The sequence below is a fragment of the Vicugna pacos genome, chromosome X, assembly GCF_048564905.1.
Source record: "Vicugna pacos chromosome X, VicPac4, whole genome shotgun sequence".
NCBI classification, from domain to species: domain Eukaryota; kingdom Metazoa; phylum Chordata; class Mammalia; order Artiodactyla; family Camelidae; genus Vicugna; species Vicugna pacos.
Window position 1 is genome coordinate 106,951,649 of NC_133023.1, and position 17,665 is coordinate 106,969,313.

Genomic DNA, 17,665 nt, shown 5'->3' on the forward strand with positions numbered 1-17,665 from the left:
CCTCTTGAACATCTGAAACATTGGCCTTTGCTTTCTTTCCCCTTCCATGGTGTGGACCAGGACTGTGACTTTAACTCAGCATACCTTGATCATGGCATAGAGTCACATCTCAGTGTGATCCGAGTTGGTGAACCCTTCCAATTCCCTGAGCTTTGTCCTGGGAACCGAAACTTGGGGCCAAGATCACTCTGGGAAATTCCACAAAACTTGTACTCCTGAAGCCCAATTCCCGTCCTGATGAGGAGGCACTCTTGCTATGGCCAGAGCTCTGTCATGAAATCCATTGGTGATCCCCCTTCACTCCATCCAGAGGGAAGGCTGGTGGGGTTACTGGAGGGTCAAGGGTTTGGGAATGAGCAGCAATCGGATACCTCTTGATTCGCAAATGTGTCCAGCTCTATCAGAATGTAGATTCAGCCAGGGCAGTCAAATTACCTCACTCCCCTCACAACACACATACACACAAAACCAAACCCTCGAGTACACGCTCTTCCAAGAGAAACGCACATTTTGCATATTTGCAGTTAGAGTAAGACCCACCGGGTGCCTCTAGCTGCGGATGCTTGGCCAGCCCTCAGGCGGTCGATACCCCTCCCCTTCCACCGGGTTGGCCCCGCCCCTGTCTGTGTCTGTTACTGGCCCGGGGGACCGCTGCAGAGGCCTGAAGGGGCGGGGGCCGGGCGGTGCGCTCGCTGCGGGCGGAGGCAGGAGCGCGCGCCTTTTTGTGTGGCTCCTGGCATCTGCTGGATTGGTTCTCCCAGTGCTACCGTCGGAGTGGGAGGAACTAGCCAGGCGCCAGGCTGGGTGCCCAGTCGCAGCCTGGAGCGGCCGCAGACGGAGCGCACCTCGCAGCTGCCAGGAGCGTCCTAAGGGCGCTGAGTCTGGCAGAGCTGCTGAGGGGCTGTTTTTCTCGGGTTCTGGGCTCTGGTCCGACCCCCGCTCTCCCTGCTCCCCAGACTCCCGCTAGTCTGCTTAGAGGCGGCTCCTGGCGACCCACAAGCTCCCTCTCGCCCCACACTCCGTCCCTTTCCCCAGCGGCTGACGGCAGTCTTTTGCGCCCTCCGACCTCCGGAGTGCCGCAGCCATGAGCATCCGAGGGATGCTGCGAGCCGCTGTGCTCCTGCTGCTCATCAGAACCTGGCTCGCGGAGGGCAACGACCCCAGTCCCACCCCAAATTTCCACTTCGAGCTCCCTTCCACCGTACCTGAAGTCCTGAAAGTCTTCAACTGGTAAGTGGGCAGTGGCGACAGGAGAGGACCGGCAAACACGGCCTCTTGGACGGAGCGGGCTGGGGAAGAGTTGGACCCGGGCTTGCCGAGCCCTGGCGCGCGGGCCTTGCTTACAGGTCGCTGGAGGGTGGTGGGGTGGGAGTGGGGGCGGCCGGTCGAGATAGAGCCCTGGGCTTCAGCCCACCTGTTACTGTGGTGGCTGACAGAACCCCGCGTGTACCCAAACTGCAGCCTGGGGGGATGGGGGGAAGTATGCCCTCACCTCAAGGTCTGCCATGCACCCCCGGGGACTAAGGACCCTAGCAGATTTTCCAAGTCACGTCCTTTGCACTGGTGGGATTGGGGTGGGGGTACAGAGTGATGGGCAATTCACGAAACATAGACAGTAGAGACACCTGTTTGAGTCCGAATTTTAGTCTGTTCCCTGAGGCGCGTGCATATGTTCGTGAATGTGCGTAATGAGCGGTGAGGGACATTTTCCGATTCCGCAGATAGAAATTATTGACTCAGTCTCATCGGAGCTCAGACAGTGTGATCGGTGGCTATATAGTATATTCGTGTGGCCTGAGATGGGTGCGCTTTTGTACTTACTCCTGTGAGAATATTTGAAGATTTGATGGGGGGGATCCGTATTTGATTTCAAGTTTCTTTGCGTCTAAAATATCTGAATAGATGTTAAACAGTCAGCCTTTACATGTAGATCACATGGAAATGTGTATTTGCACTGGCCACAGACCCTGAGTGTTGGCACACTGGTAATGTGTATGATCTTAAACAGGCAGGAATGCCTTGCTTTAACTCAGGAATAATTCATGTGCATACTTGGAAATTTTGTCATTAAAGATGATTGAGAATAATTTTTTAAATGCCAAACCAGAAATGAACATGTCTTCAGAAAAAAGGGGCGGGAGGGATAGTTGGGCGAGGTTCCAGCAGACAGCCCTGCAATGTCCTCAACCGAACATTCCAGACTGCACTACTAAACACACACACACGCACACACACGCTGAGAATTGCAGGGGCTGACGTTTTCATAGTCAATGCATCAAAGATCCTAAGAGTCATAGTGATGCCCAGGGCCTGTTCTCATTCACAAGCACCTTTTGGGGAAAAGAGCCCCCATGAAGGACTAGGTGAATTGGATGAGCACATCAAAGACTTCTGGAAAGGCCAGCTCTCTGCAGAGTTGAGCTGGATCCATTTATATGTGCTCACTCAAGACACGTCTAGGCTGGAAGCACATACTTAGCCAAAGAGATGCTTGCTCCAAGAATACATGTGTTTTTGAGGACAGACCTGAGCCCCAAGAATTGGAAATTTGATTGATCGTTTTGATTGATGAGGGTCAGAAATCTCTGCTACATGGGCAAGACTCTCTCTCTGTGTCATATGCCATATGCCAAGTTTTAGCAACAGAGGTGTACAGAAACAAGATTCACATATACGTGAAAACAAAATGCCAGCCCTAGCTTAGGTGAAGAAATGTGACTGAGCTGGAGAACGTAGACTGGTTGGCTTAGCTTAGGGGGACAGTGAGGATGAAAGATGACATTTCCTGGAGCAATCAGGCATCCCTGGAAGGAAGACTCCCACCAATCTGGAAAGCTGCATCCAGGCTGATGGTAAGGTAGGGATCCTTAGGGGCTGAAGTCATGTATTTACCAGAGGGCTCACACCTGTGCACACCCTCTCCTCTCCACTTCCCCTATAATCTCCTCCCACCCCCACCCCCAACTCTGCCTGGTAACAGGGATCCAGTCTTTGTGCCCCACCCTTTGAATAAAAGCTGGGAGGGGGAGGGGGGAAGAGGAGTTTGCGTCACTGCTGCGCTTCTGGCTGACTCACTGTAGGAAGGGAGGGGAGCAGGGAGAGATGTGTACATGTATGACTGTACATGTCTGCCTGTGTGCAGGAGGAGAGAAGGTTCTGGCAAGTCGATGCCTGGGGTGTTCTTTGTTGTTTCTTTTCTCAGAAGCAATGTGGCATTCACTGATGACCAATATTTACCAATGACTCCTTTGTTGCAGCAAAAATTGTGCAAATGAAGCTGTGGTGCAGAAGATTTTGGACAGGGTACTGTCGAAATATGATGTCCGTCTGAGGCCCAATTTTGGAGGTAAGACACATCCAGATACTAGATACTAGAGCTGAGACACAACAAGCCAGCCCCACCCAGTGAGCTGACCAGTGGCACTCCTCTAGGCTCCACTCTTCTGCCTCTCCAGACCCCGCCTTCCTGACCCTACAGAGACCTGCAGCAGAGCACTTACAAGCCCCCAACCACAGGCCTTTCACTCTGCCCCCTGGAATTTCTCCAGCTTTTCAGCCTTCTTATGCAAGAGGTCTCTGCCCCCTCCATATTCCTTGACAGTCACCCCAAGCCTGAAGCATGCACCCCAGTGTGGCTGGAGAAGCCCTAACCACACTAGGTGTGTTTCTCAGGCTAGAGCTTTCTGCTCCATCTATGTGGAGGGCACAAGTTTCACTTGTGCACACTTTCTTTGCACCCTGGACACTGACCCCATTCAGCTGGTTAAGATGAAGGGTGTGGTCTTCTCTGTCTAGTTTACTTCACCCACCCTGGTCCTGGGCACTTCTGCCTCTGCTCTCCCTCCCCAAGCCTTCAGTTTATTCAACACACTGCAGTCAGTGTCATCTTTATGAACCCAATCTGATCACCTCAGGAAATTTTGATGGCTTTATTTAACTGCCAAATAAAATCCAGACTCCTTAGCTTAGCACCCAGATCTCAAGCCCAGAGATGACAAGAAATGGCAAGGAAACTGAAGTAAATCTCTATTGAAGGAAGACAATACATCAATTTTTCCTTTTATTTCTGCCTAGCCTCCTATCCTCTCCCCCTTAGAAAGGGCGACTGGCCTCCATCACACAGCTTTAAGTGACAGGAACCTACCCAACTCCACAGAACAAGAATAGTATTCTCTGGCTGAAGGGACACCCAAAAAATCTAGACCAAGGACAGACAAGAGGAAGGATACATTAAATATATGCTAGTCACATTTCGAATGGAATGAAATAGAGAAAGAGCTAAAAAGCAGAGTGACTAAGTCTGAGAAAGCACTCGCTTCCTGCAGCTGGTAGAAGCGGACACCCAGTCTAAAGGGTTAATGAATGCTAATGGTTCACATTTGTACATATGAATGGAGTTCTTTGGAATACACAATGCCTCCGCCTGAAAGGGCGCACAGGGGACTTGTCACTGTGGTAGATCAGTGGGGGCTCTGTGCTTTGCCCGCGGAGCCCCCTTGAAAACCAAAGCGGTTGCCCTGTGCCCTAAGGTTTGGAGGTGGAACACTTGTCTGGTATCCCCTTCACTGCTTTGCTCCCTCCGAGTGTGAGGGCAGAAGGCAGTGCAGTCCCTGGATCCAAGGTAAGTGTGTACTGGGGACTGGGAAGCTGATGTGGAGAGGGCAGAAAGCAGATTCTTTCAGTATAAGAATTCAGATGTTAGGGCGCAGAGAGCACTCCATTACATGACACTGGTTTTGGACCCTTTGCACCAAGCAGCAGTGGGTGTCAGGGGTGTAACTATTACATTTTCTCTATTCACTGTTGTCATGTTTCTCAGCAGAGACTGACCAACAGCCATTCAAGTATATCAAACATGTTCTCCCCACTGTTTCAGGTTTCTATATCTGCAGACATCCAGGGCTGGCGGTGAGGGGGGAAGAGGGGCAAGGATCAACCTCTGGGGATTGTCAAGTGTGGCTGGAGCACAGTATCTCCAAGGCACCTCACCACCATTTTCTGAGCTACCTTGGATTTGTTTACACCTGATGCCTAACCTCCTGGGTTACACTAAGCTCTATGGGCACGCAGACCTGGGGCCCCAGTTTGGCCAAACAATAGATGGAGATGTGAGGGCAAAGGCAATGCAGGACCTTCTAGAATTTAGACCATAGGCACTACAGGCTCTAAGTCTGGGGTTGTTTTATGGGGAGGTGGTGCCAATCAATGGGACAGCTTGGCCAGGGGTTTAGAGTTGGGGCAACTCAGGACTCTTGCTAGACACAGAGTCAAATTCCCCTGTGTCTGAAGTTAAATAGAATTTCTGGGCTTCACACACAGGCACACAGGTACACACAGGCACACACACCTCTCAAATGAAGGGGCCTGATCTAACTGTGGTTAGCTTCAAATGGGAGCCTTATTACTACATTGAGAAGAGAAGGAGGATGAAGAGGAGGAGGAGGGACCAGGGAAAGTTAACAAACTGCTTCTTTCTGACCAAGAGAAGCGGGACTCCACGGCGCTGCAAAAGGCAGGTGCCTAAGGACTTTGTCCATCAACATGGCACGACTTAGCTGTGGAGTGAAGAAATAAATTGGACACCTTTGTCATTCCTTCATGTACCTCATCTTCCTCTGATGAATGCTAGGGAGGAAGAAGAGTTGGGATAGTAAAGTTTCCAAGAAGGAGGGAAGTGGTTACCCCTCCCACCTTTCCTACCTTCGTAAGCCCATCAGGAAGGACAGCGATGGAATATGAGGTTGAAGCCATCACTCCAGAGATAGCATTTAGACACCTTATCTAGAAGCTTCTTATTCCCCTTTGTTCTCCTTTTAGAAATGTGTTGTGGGATATCTTAGCTAAGCTCTCATTCTGACCACTGCTAGCACATAAGGTGTCCCCTCTAGGTGGATAAATTAGAAAAAGGTACCAGGTCCCTATCCTCCAAGCTACACTCCTGGGCCAAGACTCTGGCTTGGTGAGGGGGAGGTAGACTGCGTTTCGGCTCCCACTTGCCCCTTCAACTGGGAACTCTTGGATAAGGCTGCCCTGGCCCTTTAGGTTTCAGGATCCAGGATTCTGCTGTAAGGGATGGGGTTGCCTGAGTGGTACAGAATGATCTATGATGAAAAGTCTGACAGTAGGATGAGGTGGTTTGGGGGATGGCTGCCCGGCCTCTAGTGCTTTTTGCCTGCCTAACACAGCTTCCATCCTCTAAAGGCATGTGGGGAACCTGAAAGGCTGTAATAAAAAAAAAAGACTGCTTTTCTAGAAACCTGTGTCACTACAGAGCACTTTGCTGTGGATCATTCACAATAGTCCTGAATGCTGGAGTCTGGGCTATGCCCTCACACGGAGGCCCATTTACTTCTCAGCTGCCACTCATATGTGGATTCCCAATAGCATTTTGCTTTTTGAAGCATCAGGATAGGAATACACATGTCCCTCTTTGCAGCTCAGCTTCTGGGCAAGTGAAGCCAGCAGGCTGAATTGGAAGCGTCACACATGTTTCCATAACAGCAGTATGATGTAATACACATAGGATAATGGCTTAGCTGTGGGGCTGGGTGGAGGCAGCTTTGAACTAATGAGGAAACAATAAAAATGTATTTTTCCACAGTACTTGATAGTTTACTACATATTTGCTCATCCATTATCACATTTGAGTGGGCAGCTGTAACACCTAGTCCTGAAAAAAGAAAGTCAGGAGGCAGAAACATACATTGAATCATAGTCACATATTAACACACACAAGCACCCTCATGCATACCCTCACTCACCTGAACACACACAGAAATACACATATACACACTCACATACACTAACACACATGCTCACACATTCGCATACACACATGGACCTGCTCACACATCCATTTACACACAAACATGCTCATATACACAAACACACTCACAAATTCATTCAAACACATAGACACGCACAGTCACACAAGCTTGGACATTCACACACATGAAAATACACATTCACACACACCTGCTAACACACACAAACATGTCCACATATTTACCAAGTCACAAACATGCTCACACATTCACTCATACCTGTACATTGACATGCTCACACCTATGAATATGCTCATAGATGTCAGCATGGTCACACATTCACTCGCACACAAACACACTTACATACAGTCACATATTCAACCACACTCACATCAACATGCTCACACATTTCCTCCAGCACATAAGCGCGCTTGCATACACTCACAATTACAAGTGTGATGAGTGTAAGGGTGATGAGTGTAAGTGTGATGAGTGTAAGTGTGAAGTGTGATTACTTATCACGTTTATCACTTGCATATGAACAAGGTCACACACGCAATACATTCACATAGTCACACAATTAACATATTTACTCACGCTCACACATACAGTCAAACATTCATACGTTCACTTACATTCCCAAACATTCACTCACAAAACACATATTAAATCACACATGCAAAACTGCTTACACATGCACTCACATGCCCACACAGGCTCACACATGAATGTGCTCATACATATGAACACATGGACACTTACACTCAACACACAAACATACTCAGTTAAACACAACAGTTACACACACAGGCATAATCATGCATTCACTTACATATGGACATACTCACAAATACACTAAATGAACAGGCTCACACAACCTGCATATCCCCCCCGACACAATACATTCAAATACACACACATGCTGACCCATTCACTCACCTAGAAATGTGCTCACACATTTGTGTGTGAGTGAACTCACATACAAACATGCTCACAGACATAAAAACACACAAATTCACTCACACACAAATGTATCCATATATTAATGTGCTCACATGTACCAACATACTCACAAATTCACTCACATGCACAGAAACATGTTCACAAAGCACATCTGTTCACACACTTACTTGCACATAAACGCATTTATACATTCACTTCCACACACCTTGTCCATGTGCCAGCATGTGCTTCCACATTTACTCCTATGCAATATATCCAAGCATGCAAACATGCTTACGTATGAACACACACAGTATCACTCATCTACATGGGTGTATTCACATACGCACACACTCACACATTGACAGACACACAGAAGCACACAAGTACACCCATGCTCACACATTCCTTTGCACATCAACAAGCTCACATTCACTCCCACAGGAACACAGAAACGCAGTCACTTGCACATGAACACGTTCCTAATTCACTCCCACACACCATTCCTACATACATGTGCGTTCTCATATACTGACTCCCACACAACACATGCACGCACAAAAACATGCTCGTGCATTCTCTCACACTCCGATATGCTCACATACACTCATGTGCACACTGACACATTCTCCTGCACATGAACATGCTTACAGATTTACTCATACATGTGACCATGCTCACATACACTCATGCACACAGCTCACACATTCATTCACACAAAGATACACATTCACTCACACAAAGACACACATACACTCACACCACTATGCTCATGCACACCCCAAATCTTGGCTCTTGTTTTGGGGCCCATTGTTCTTGAGTTGTTATCAAGAAAACATTTGGAAAAATAGTGATTCCTCTTCTTTATTTTTCCTTTATTTTGCCCAGATCTCTTCCTTTCAGCATATCATGAGCCAGAGCCTACTCTAAGTGCTTGACTTTATTAACTATGAGATTAGTGTTATCATTATCCCCGTTTTACTCATGAGGAAAATAAGACTCAGAGAGGTTAGGTCACTTATTCAAGGTCACACAGCCACACAGCTAGTAAGTGCCAAAATGGTGGTCAAGCTCAGGCAGTCTGGCTTCTGAGTCCATGCACTTATCTTTTTTCCTACTCCACATGTAATAGTGTCTTCCTGTATTGTAGGTGCCCCTGTGCCCGTGGGAATATCTATCTATGTCTCCAGTATTGAACAGATCTCAGAAATGACTATGGTAAGTGTGTCAGCTTCAGACATGGGGCTGGTGACAAGGGACATGAGACAAGGAGCAGGGTCATAAGCTAACTCCTTCTGTTCTGACCTGCAACAGAGCCAATGTGGATGAGCACAGTAGGTTTTGGAAACTGCAGCCACTTGGAATAAAAAAATAAATTAAATAAATAAAATAATCTGTAATAAACAGATTACAGACCTAAAAGTGAAAGGCTTATGAAGCTTTTAAAATATAATATAGGCTGTTGTTTTTGTGTCTTTGAGATAGGTAAGGACTTTTTAAAAAGGACACAGAAAACACGAAGTATAAAAATAAATACTGGTTATCTTCAACTATATTAACATTCTCTTTAGCTAAAACTTCTGGTGCTTCTGTTTTGCAAAACGAAGAAACAAAGCCAGTATGACAAGTTTGAAAAGATAAGTCAGAGTGGACTAAGATATTTGCAACTCAAAGGACTGATATTGAAAATATATGGAATTCTTGTGAATTAATAAGAATAATATTTTAAAACAATAGAAAAATGATCAGAAAATTTAAACAGGAACTTCATTTTGTGAAGAAAACCAAGTAACAGATAAACTTATAAAGAGATGCTTGAGCTTATTATTAATTAGTGAAATGCAAAATAAGACCACAGTGAGAACCCACTGCACACCCAGCAGACTGGCAAAAGTCAGAAGTCAGACAATACCAAAGCTGGCAAGGCAGATGCACTGAGAACTCTCATATGCTCTTAGCATGGGTATAAACTGGAACTTTCACTTCATAGTTTTTATTTCATCATGATTTTGGCATGTATGGTGTGATCATATAGTAATATACATAGTATATTCATGTAAGAGAATATTATACAGCAATGTAAGTGAACAAATTTTAATTACACACATCAACCTGAATGACTCTCACAAACACAATGTTGTGTGAAAGAAGCAAGTTATGAATATATAGAGCATGATTCCATTCGGGAAAAAATTTTTAAATAAGTGCAACTAAGCAATACACTTCTTAGCAATACATAGACAATAAAACATAGGAAAAGCAAGGGACTGTTATTAAAATCTAAGATGATGGATATTGCTGGGAGGTATGGAAAGTATGTTCTGGAAGAGACACATTGAAGCTTGAAAGTTATTGTGAATGTTCTATTTATTAACCTGAATTTTAATTATATGGGGCTCATTTTATTATTCTTAACATTGAACATTCCTACATATGTTTCATTATTCATCTCTATTTCTGGTGTATTTCATACACCTGCATGCACACACACTCTGAGGTCCGAGATCTGGACAATCTCACTTACAACTGGAATTTACCTTTCTCTCCTTAGGACTATACTGTTACAATGTTTTTCCATCAGACCTGGAAGGATCCACGTTTAGCATACTATGAGACCAATCTGAACCTGACCCTGGACTATCGGATGTTTGAGAAGTTGTGGGTCCCTGACTGCTACTTTCTAAACAGCAAGGATGCTTTTGTGCATGATGCGACTATGGAAAATCGCGTGTTTCAGCTTCACCCAGATGGAACAGTGTGGTATAGCATGCGGTGAGTTCCCCAGGGACCTAGGGGTCATCCTAGCAGGCTACCTTCTTCCCACTGAGTATCCCACGAACACACTCTAAGAGACATACAGAAGACTCATTGCTTTCCAAATCTGTCTTGCACCGCCCCCTCACTCATCCTACCCAGTAGTCAAAGTGGAACCTTGATAGTTTCCCACAGCCATCATGGTTGTCCTGTCTCCACACCTTGGCTTCTGCTGTTGCATCTGTCTAGAATGGACCTTTCCTCTTTCTATAGTCTAAACCTTGCCTATCCTTCAATCCCTAACTCATATGCCCTCTTTGTCAAGAAATCTTGTTTGATTTTCTCAACTGGAAGAGTTCTCCCTCTGCCTTAGCATTGTATATACATTCTGTTATTTATCTGTGTCTTTTCTTTCCCATGAAGTGGAGGGAGGGGGACTAATCTGTGCCATTGGTGATATACGTGTCATGCAGGGGAGGGTGTGCAGTGTGTGCCTGTTGCCTATGGATTTGTACAAACAGGATGTGCACAGACTGGAACTCCTCACTGGTCTATTTATAGGCATAGCAGACAATAACCAAAGCAGTCCTCACAGCCTCATCTCTTACAAACTGTCTCTTAAGATAAGCGTGAGAGAGAATTTCAGCTCAGAAAAGTTCTTCAAGAGGTAACTATGAGAGTACAGCTCTTTCTCTGGGTCTCTTTCTCTGGGGCGCTTTTGCTCTGTACCTTTGTTTCTCTCTTCTTTCTCCATTCACCTTCCCATGGACTGAGGCGCTGGAGCCAGAGAACAACAAAGCTTACAGGGAACAGGTCACTGGTCACACTCCTTTCATTTAAAGGGGGCTTTAGCTGATTAATGCTCATGGAGAATTCATAGAAGGAAGAGAAACACACACACACACACACACACACTACACACTATACAAAATGGAAATCACTTCAAGGGTTGAAAGGGACTGGGTTGGGGTTAGCAGCTAGGAAGGGCAGAATAAAGGAATGGGGCAGAGCCTCCCAGCTGCAGCTGCAGAGAGCTTTTGTAATTATCCTCTTTTCCACTTGTCACTTCCTCAGGTCTTCCAAGGTGCCTCCTCAGATTCCTCTCATGGACCTACCACATGGCAACTTGAAGCCCCTGCCCAACACTCCATAGACCACCTCAGATATGTTAACCCCTCCTAACTGTTCACAACACCAGCCTTTTGCTCAGTTCCAGCACTCTCATAAGCAGGTACAGAGATGGAAGTGCTGTGGGAGAGGGTTCCATGGCTAAAGGTATAGCAGTTTCCTCCTGATGGCCTTGTTGCTTCTCCAGTAAGAAAGTCCCCATTCTGTCTCTGCATTCAGTTTCATCAAGGGCCCTTTCCACTCTGACACCGTGAGATTTCCTGACATGCTATATACATGTTCTCTGTGAGTCCTATCAGACTTCTTGGTTTCTTTGTCACATACAAATTCCCTGTCTCCTTACACAACTACAACTCCTCTTTCCTCTAAAAGGGAAGGAAGGAAAAAGAGAGGAGAAAGAAGAATGTGTTAGGTGGGTCAGTCCTTGGGATGCCTCTCTCTGCCATACCCCTGCAGTTTTCTCAGGAAGGGTTACTTGTCTGGGCTTGACTCACTTTTCCCTTCCTTTTGCTTTTCCTTTGCAGACTCACCACCACAGCAGCTTGTTCCATGAATCTGCAAAAATTCCCTCTGGATAAGCAGACCTGCAAGCTGGAAGTGGAGAGCTGTACGTATGTCTCCCGTGGCCCCTTCTTCCCTACCTGGGGTTGGGACCATGAGGAAACCAAAGGCAGACTTGACAGTGAGAAAGATGGCATATCTCCCCTACTGCCTCCCTCCCCCCTTTCTCTCTCTCCTTGATAGATAGATAGTTAGACAGATATGTAGACAGACAGAGTATATATGGCATCTGGGAGAAGGTGGCCTTTAGGGTGATAATAGCCTCATAGGGAAATGGTGCCTTGCTATGGGGAAACTGTGCACAAGCTAGTCAGTAGGAGCACATCTCTTTGCTGTGTTTCCCTTCCCGGATAATAAACTCCAAACTGAGAGTTCTCTTTCTATGTGCCCCCTCCCCCATGCTCAGACCCACAAAACACAAAGGAAGCCTCCATCAAAGTGAGGGTTCTGTCTATCCTTTGGCTTTCACAAACTGCCCTGATGTGAAATCTGCCTATACTTGGTTTCTGAGACTGACTTTCTCTGTTTCTTTCCCCCTCCCAGATGGCTATACAGTGGAAGACATTGTATTATACTGGGAAGATAATGAGAATGCCATCCAGGGGACTGAGAATCTGCACATCCCTCAGTTCAGCTTCCTGGGAAAGATGATGACTAGCAAAGAGGTGTTTTTCTACACAGGTGGGTCTGACCCCTTCCTTCTCTCCTGTCTCGTGTCTCTTTTGTACCTAGGAAACTCATGGTGACCTCTGGCTTTAACCTCTAGACTCCCTGCTGCCTTCTTTCCTATTTCCTATTTCCTTCTTGTCTGGTCACCTTCCAAAGCCCCCTTCAGAAAGTCCCAGTGGTTTCCCCTCTGCCAATGAGGAAATGGGTACGGAAGCACTTGGCTCTTTTCAGAGCCAGCTTCTCCCTCTCCATCTGTTTACAGCTTTGAAATATCTCATGTGTCTCCCATTTCAAAACTTCAGTTGACATGGAGCAAGTTAGAAAGGAAGGAAGAGACAGCAGACTTGCTATGCCATATGGGTCTACTGACACATGTCATTGTCACTGGCCTTAGGGCAGCAAATGAAATCAGGTCTGCAGGCTTCCCAGGCTGGAATATTATAGGCTGAACTGGTCATTAGTTTACCCTCAATCATCCTGTACTTCACCCTGAAAATCTCCTCAGCCCTGCCACCCTAATACCATTGTGTCTCCTTGCCAGGTTCCTACATGCGCCTGATACTGAGGTTCCTGGTCAAGAGGGAAATCACCAGCTACCTTGTGCAGATCTATTGGCCTACCATCCTCACCACTGTTGTCTCTTGGATATCATTTTGTATGAACTATGAATCCTCTGCAGCCAGGGTGACAGTCGGTAGGTCCTGTCCCCATCCCAGGGAGGAACTTGGGCCATCTTGGTCAGAAAAAAATGTTGAGAGTAAGGAAGAGTACCTGGAGCAGTGTGTGACTTCACAGGCAAGGAAACAAGATGGGACCTGCTCAATAGGCATTTGTGCAGGTGCTCAGCCAATTCACAGCAGAGAGACCAACATTGGAGACAGGTGTGAAAAAAACATCAGGGCTAGGATCTTGGTATGTTGGGTCCAAAGTACCAGAACTCATTATTTGATGGATACATAAATTAATGGACAATTCACAAATTTAGATCAGAAATGAAACACAATAAACACTGATTCAGCAATGTATCAAAATGCCATACTAGGCAGCAGAGGGCTTTCTAGAGGAGCTGCCCTTGACGAGTGTCTAGTAGAATGCTTAGATGGATGCTATCAGAGTACCAAGGAAGAAGTAACCTGGGTCTTATTGTCCAAAAGTGCATCAAGAAAGTGTTGCTAAAACTGGATTTTGAAGGCTTCCAGGAGGCAGAGACACAAGTCTCAGCATTGCCTAAAAAAGGAAATAGCTTGATTAAAGGAAAAGGGGCCATAAAAGGGGGCTAAATCACAGGATGCCTGAGGCATGAGCTGCGGAAGTGGAGAGAGTAGCAGAAAAACAGCCCAGGCTGACTTAGGAAGAACTCAAAATTCCACTTTTTAAGCAGTTGGAACTTCATGTCTAAGCAACAGGGAGCATCAAAGGCTTTTTGATCAGTACCAGAGAGGAGCCTAAGAGATCAGATCCCAAGTTTATCTGGTCTCACTCTGCAGAATGCCAGTGTATCACAGATCCAGGTCTGCTCTCTCCTTCACCATCTTTGGAGCAGACTATTCAGCCTCCTTCTTTAGGAGCACACACTAAACTAAACTTTTATATTTGTGTAATATTTTAGAGTTCACAAACCTTCTTAGGGATGTGATCTCATTTAGTGCTGAGGGGGACTACAGGAAAGCCTGTGTACTAGAAGGTCAAGGGGGAAAGGACCATCATAGGGCAAAATGGGGCTGGACATATAAATCACCATGAAACCATGAGTGGAGATTTTTGACTTGATCCTAAGAGCAATGGGAAGTCACTGAACCACTGAAGTACAAGCTGGGTGTAAAGATAGGAAAGGAGAAGCCAAGAGAACACTTGAGCCAGAGCCCTAAGCCTGCAAAGCTGAAGGCCTTTTGCTGAGGACCGTCCCAACCCCAGAGATGGTCTTTGCTCCTTTCCAGTGGGATGTGAGTCTGGTCGATTGCCAAGAACTTCAGCCACCTGGGGGGGGGACTCACCTTGTGCTATGTCATTTATAGGTCTGACTTCAATGCTCATCCTGAATGCAATTAACTCACATCTGCGGGATAAACTCCCCCAAGTTTCCTGTATCAAAGCCATCAACATCTACATGGTGGTATGCTTCTTCTTCGTGTTCCTGTCCTTGCTGGAATATGTCTACATCAACTATCTTTTCTATAGCCGAAGACTACCCCAGCTATCTCAGAGGCAACTCAGAAGAGCTCTAAGTGCCTTGGCCCACTACCGCTACCGGGAGACAAAGGTACAGGTTTGGCTTCTTGACTAAACAGTCCACTTTCCCTGAGCACCTCTTAAGCCTAAGATTAGCACTTGACTTTTGACATTTCTTGGCTTCTTTGAGCCTCACAACACACTCAGACACACACACACACACACACACACACACACACACACCCAGATAACAAAGAAGTAGAACAATTTAGCATCACTCCTTTATAGGTTGAGTCGTTTTCCAAGGTCACAAGGCTAGTAAGTGGCAGAGCTAAATTTCCACAGATCTTTCGGCTTCAAATCCAGTCTACTTAGCGTGTTTCCAAGGGCAGGTGATTAAGCCAGAGGGAAAAGGAACACAGGGAAGCTGAAAGGAAGAGACAGACATCAGAGAGGCTGGCCTACCCCTCCTTCCTTTGCCCTTCTGATTCCCAAAGCCGTGCTTAGGCTTTTGTTGCTGGCAGTGTGTTAATATCCAGCAATCCCCTCCTTCACAGGGAATCCAACCCCACCTGCCTGAGAGGGCCTTGCCTCTGTCTACTACCCAGCACTCCAGAGGGATCAACTGCCCCAGTGGGGCAGCAGCAGCCGTGGAATTTCCTTGCATGCTAACAGTCTCTTGGTCCTGTTTCTCATCCCCTTCCACACCAGAGACCCCAGGAAGAGGTGACTCTGTCAATGGAAGAGAGCATCAATCATGTTACAAATGCTGATGAGGCAAGTCCCATCCCTGCTTCCTCCCCAACAGTGATTGTTCATGCAGGGAATGACTTCATGAGTCTATCTGCTATCTCCTTTGAGAATGACCAAGTTGACATAGAAGATGAGAATGGTTCTCCTCCCTCCATACCAGTGCAGGCCAGCCTAACAAGCCTGGAAAGCCTCGGCTCTTTGGTCTCCATCTCAAAGCAGGCACCACTGGCCTCCTCAGAAAGCCTCGGCTCACTGTCTTCTCTCTCAGACCAGTCGTGGCTGGCCACTGGAGAAAGCATGAGTGACCTCCCATCCACCTCAGAGCAGTCCCTGCACAGCTATGGCATTCACTTTAATGGTATGGAGAATGCTGACAGTATTATCCCCACTGAAATCCGCAACCGTGCTGAGGCCCATGGTTGTGCTGAGATCTGTGACCCAGAAGACCCCGAAGAGAGCTCCAGCTCTGACAAAAGCCATGCCTATGGCCCCAGTAGGAGGCGTCTGCTTGTTCACGGCCACAGGTGTGTGCAAGAAGCAAGCTATGACCTTGATGAGATGCTTAGCACCCTTGATGAGATCTGTAGCACCCTTAGTGAGATTCATAGCTTGCCTGAGGACATCAAAGTTGAGAGCGGGTACCTTGACCTTGAAAAGCAACTCAAACGTGATATTGATAGTGCCTGGAGCCTTAATGTTGATGATGCTAGCAGCTTTGATCAAGACAAGGACAGTAACTTCTTTGAGTCTGATGACAGTTGCCCCCCAAGCCCTAGATGCTCCTTCAGTAAACAGTTCTCCTCCAAGCTCTTCAACCCTGACTATGTCCCTGAGGTTGACAGGTGCTCCAGGGTCCTCTTCCCTGTTGCCTTTGTGGTGTTCAACATTGCTTATTGGGCATACCATATCAATTAGTTCCATAATGTCCCAGAGTGGCAGGGCAACTGTGCTGTGCTCCTTTCACAGTTCCTTTTGGTTCCATCTTGCCTTCTTTGCTTTTTTTTTTATTTTGTAGTTATTTGGACAGTTGAATCCACTTTAACTTTCTCTTTATAAACATGAGGTGGGGACTATTTGGAAAGGATATGTTCTGGCTGGAAGAAAAGGGATTGAGGAGGAGTTGAAGGTAAATAGCACATTGATTTTCCTTTTCTGCTGAATACTGTCACCTTTTCAAATACTTCTAACACCTAATAAGCATACAAAAGCCCCCTGGAAATGTTTATAGGACATAGAGGAGCCAGATTGGGGGACCGAGGAAAGATCTGAGCCTTGTGCACAAAAACATTTCTGGGGGCTTTTCTGTCCCACTGAAGTGTTGAATTTTCTTTTTCACAATTTTTTTCCTGTTTTTTCCTCCAGGGATTCTAGTCCTTGCTCACCTCCTGCTTAGGGTTTTATAGGAGAAAGCTAGCTGGGTTGGGCTTCAGTGCACAGGGGAAGGGCTATTCATCTCTTACAATTGCAGGGGGCTGGCTCTAGTGAACTTGGGGGATTTTGAAAGTGCCTTTTCCCCACTATTTTTCTGTTGTATTTTGAATGTGGTATGTGGTGCAGGGTTGGGAGTGGAATGTGGATGGGTGGGTAGGGGTGCGGAGTGAGGTGTCAGGGTAAGTGAGAGAGCATATTCCCAGCGGAAGCTTGCAGGGGGTGAATGATGTCAAGTTGGAGATTACTCAGATTGAGCTGGCATCTTTGGAGGGATTGGAATTTCTCTTGTATATATTTTCACTTCAGAATGCTTGACAATAGGGACTCAATACATCTGTCTAGGTCAGATGCTGAGTTGATCACCAGACACAGTGCAAGTACTTGGTGGATGAAGACTAAGGTTAGAGAAGTTCACTATCTGATCTAGAATAGCAGATAAACAACTGTTGTGAATCTAGATACTAATCCTTCCTGTTTGTCTAGTGCCTGATTAA

The 17,665-nt window shown here is 46.4% G+C and overlaps 1 protein-coding gene across 1 annotated transcript; it reads left to right on the top strand.

Moving 5' to 3' along the window:
• Positions 1-1,084: 1,084 nt before the first annotated feature.
• On the top strand, positions 1,085-16,655 carry GABRQ (gamma-aminobutyric acid type A receptor subunit theta). The gene is made up of 9 exons (XM_031675085.2): positions 1,085-1,230; positions 3,258-3,346; positions 8,857-8,924; positions 10,258-10,478; positions 12,113-12,195; positions 12,693-12,830; positions 13,360-13,512; positions 14,834-15,084; positions 15,849-16,655. The coding sequence occupies exons 1-9, from the start codon at positions 1,085-1,087 to the stop codon at positions 16,653-16,655; spliced, it is 1,956 nt and encodes a 651-aa protein (XP_031530945.1).
• Positions 16,656-17,665: the final 1,010 nt, after the last annotated feature.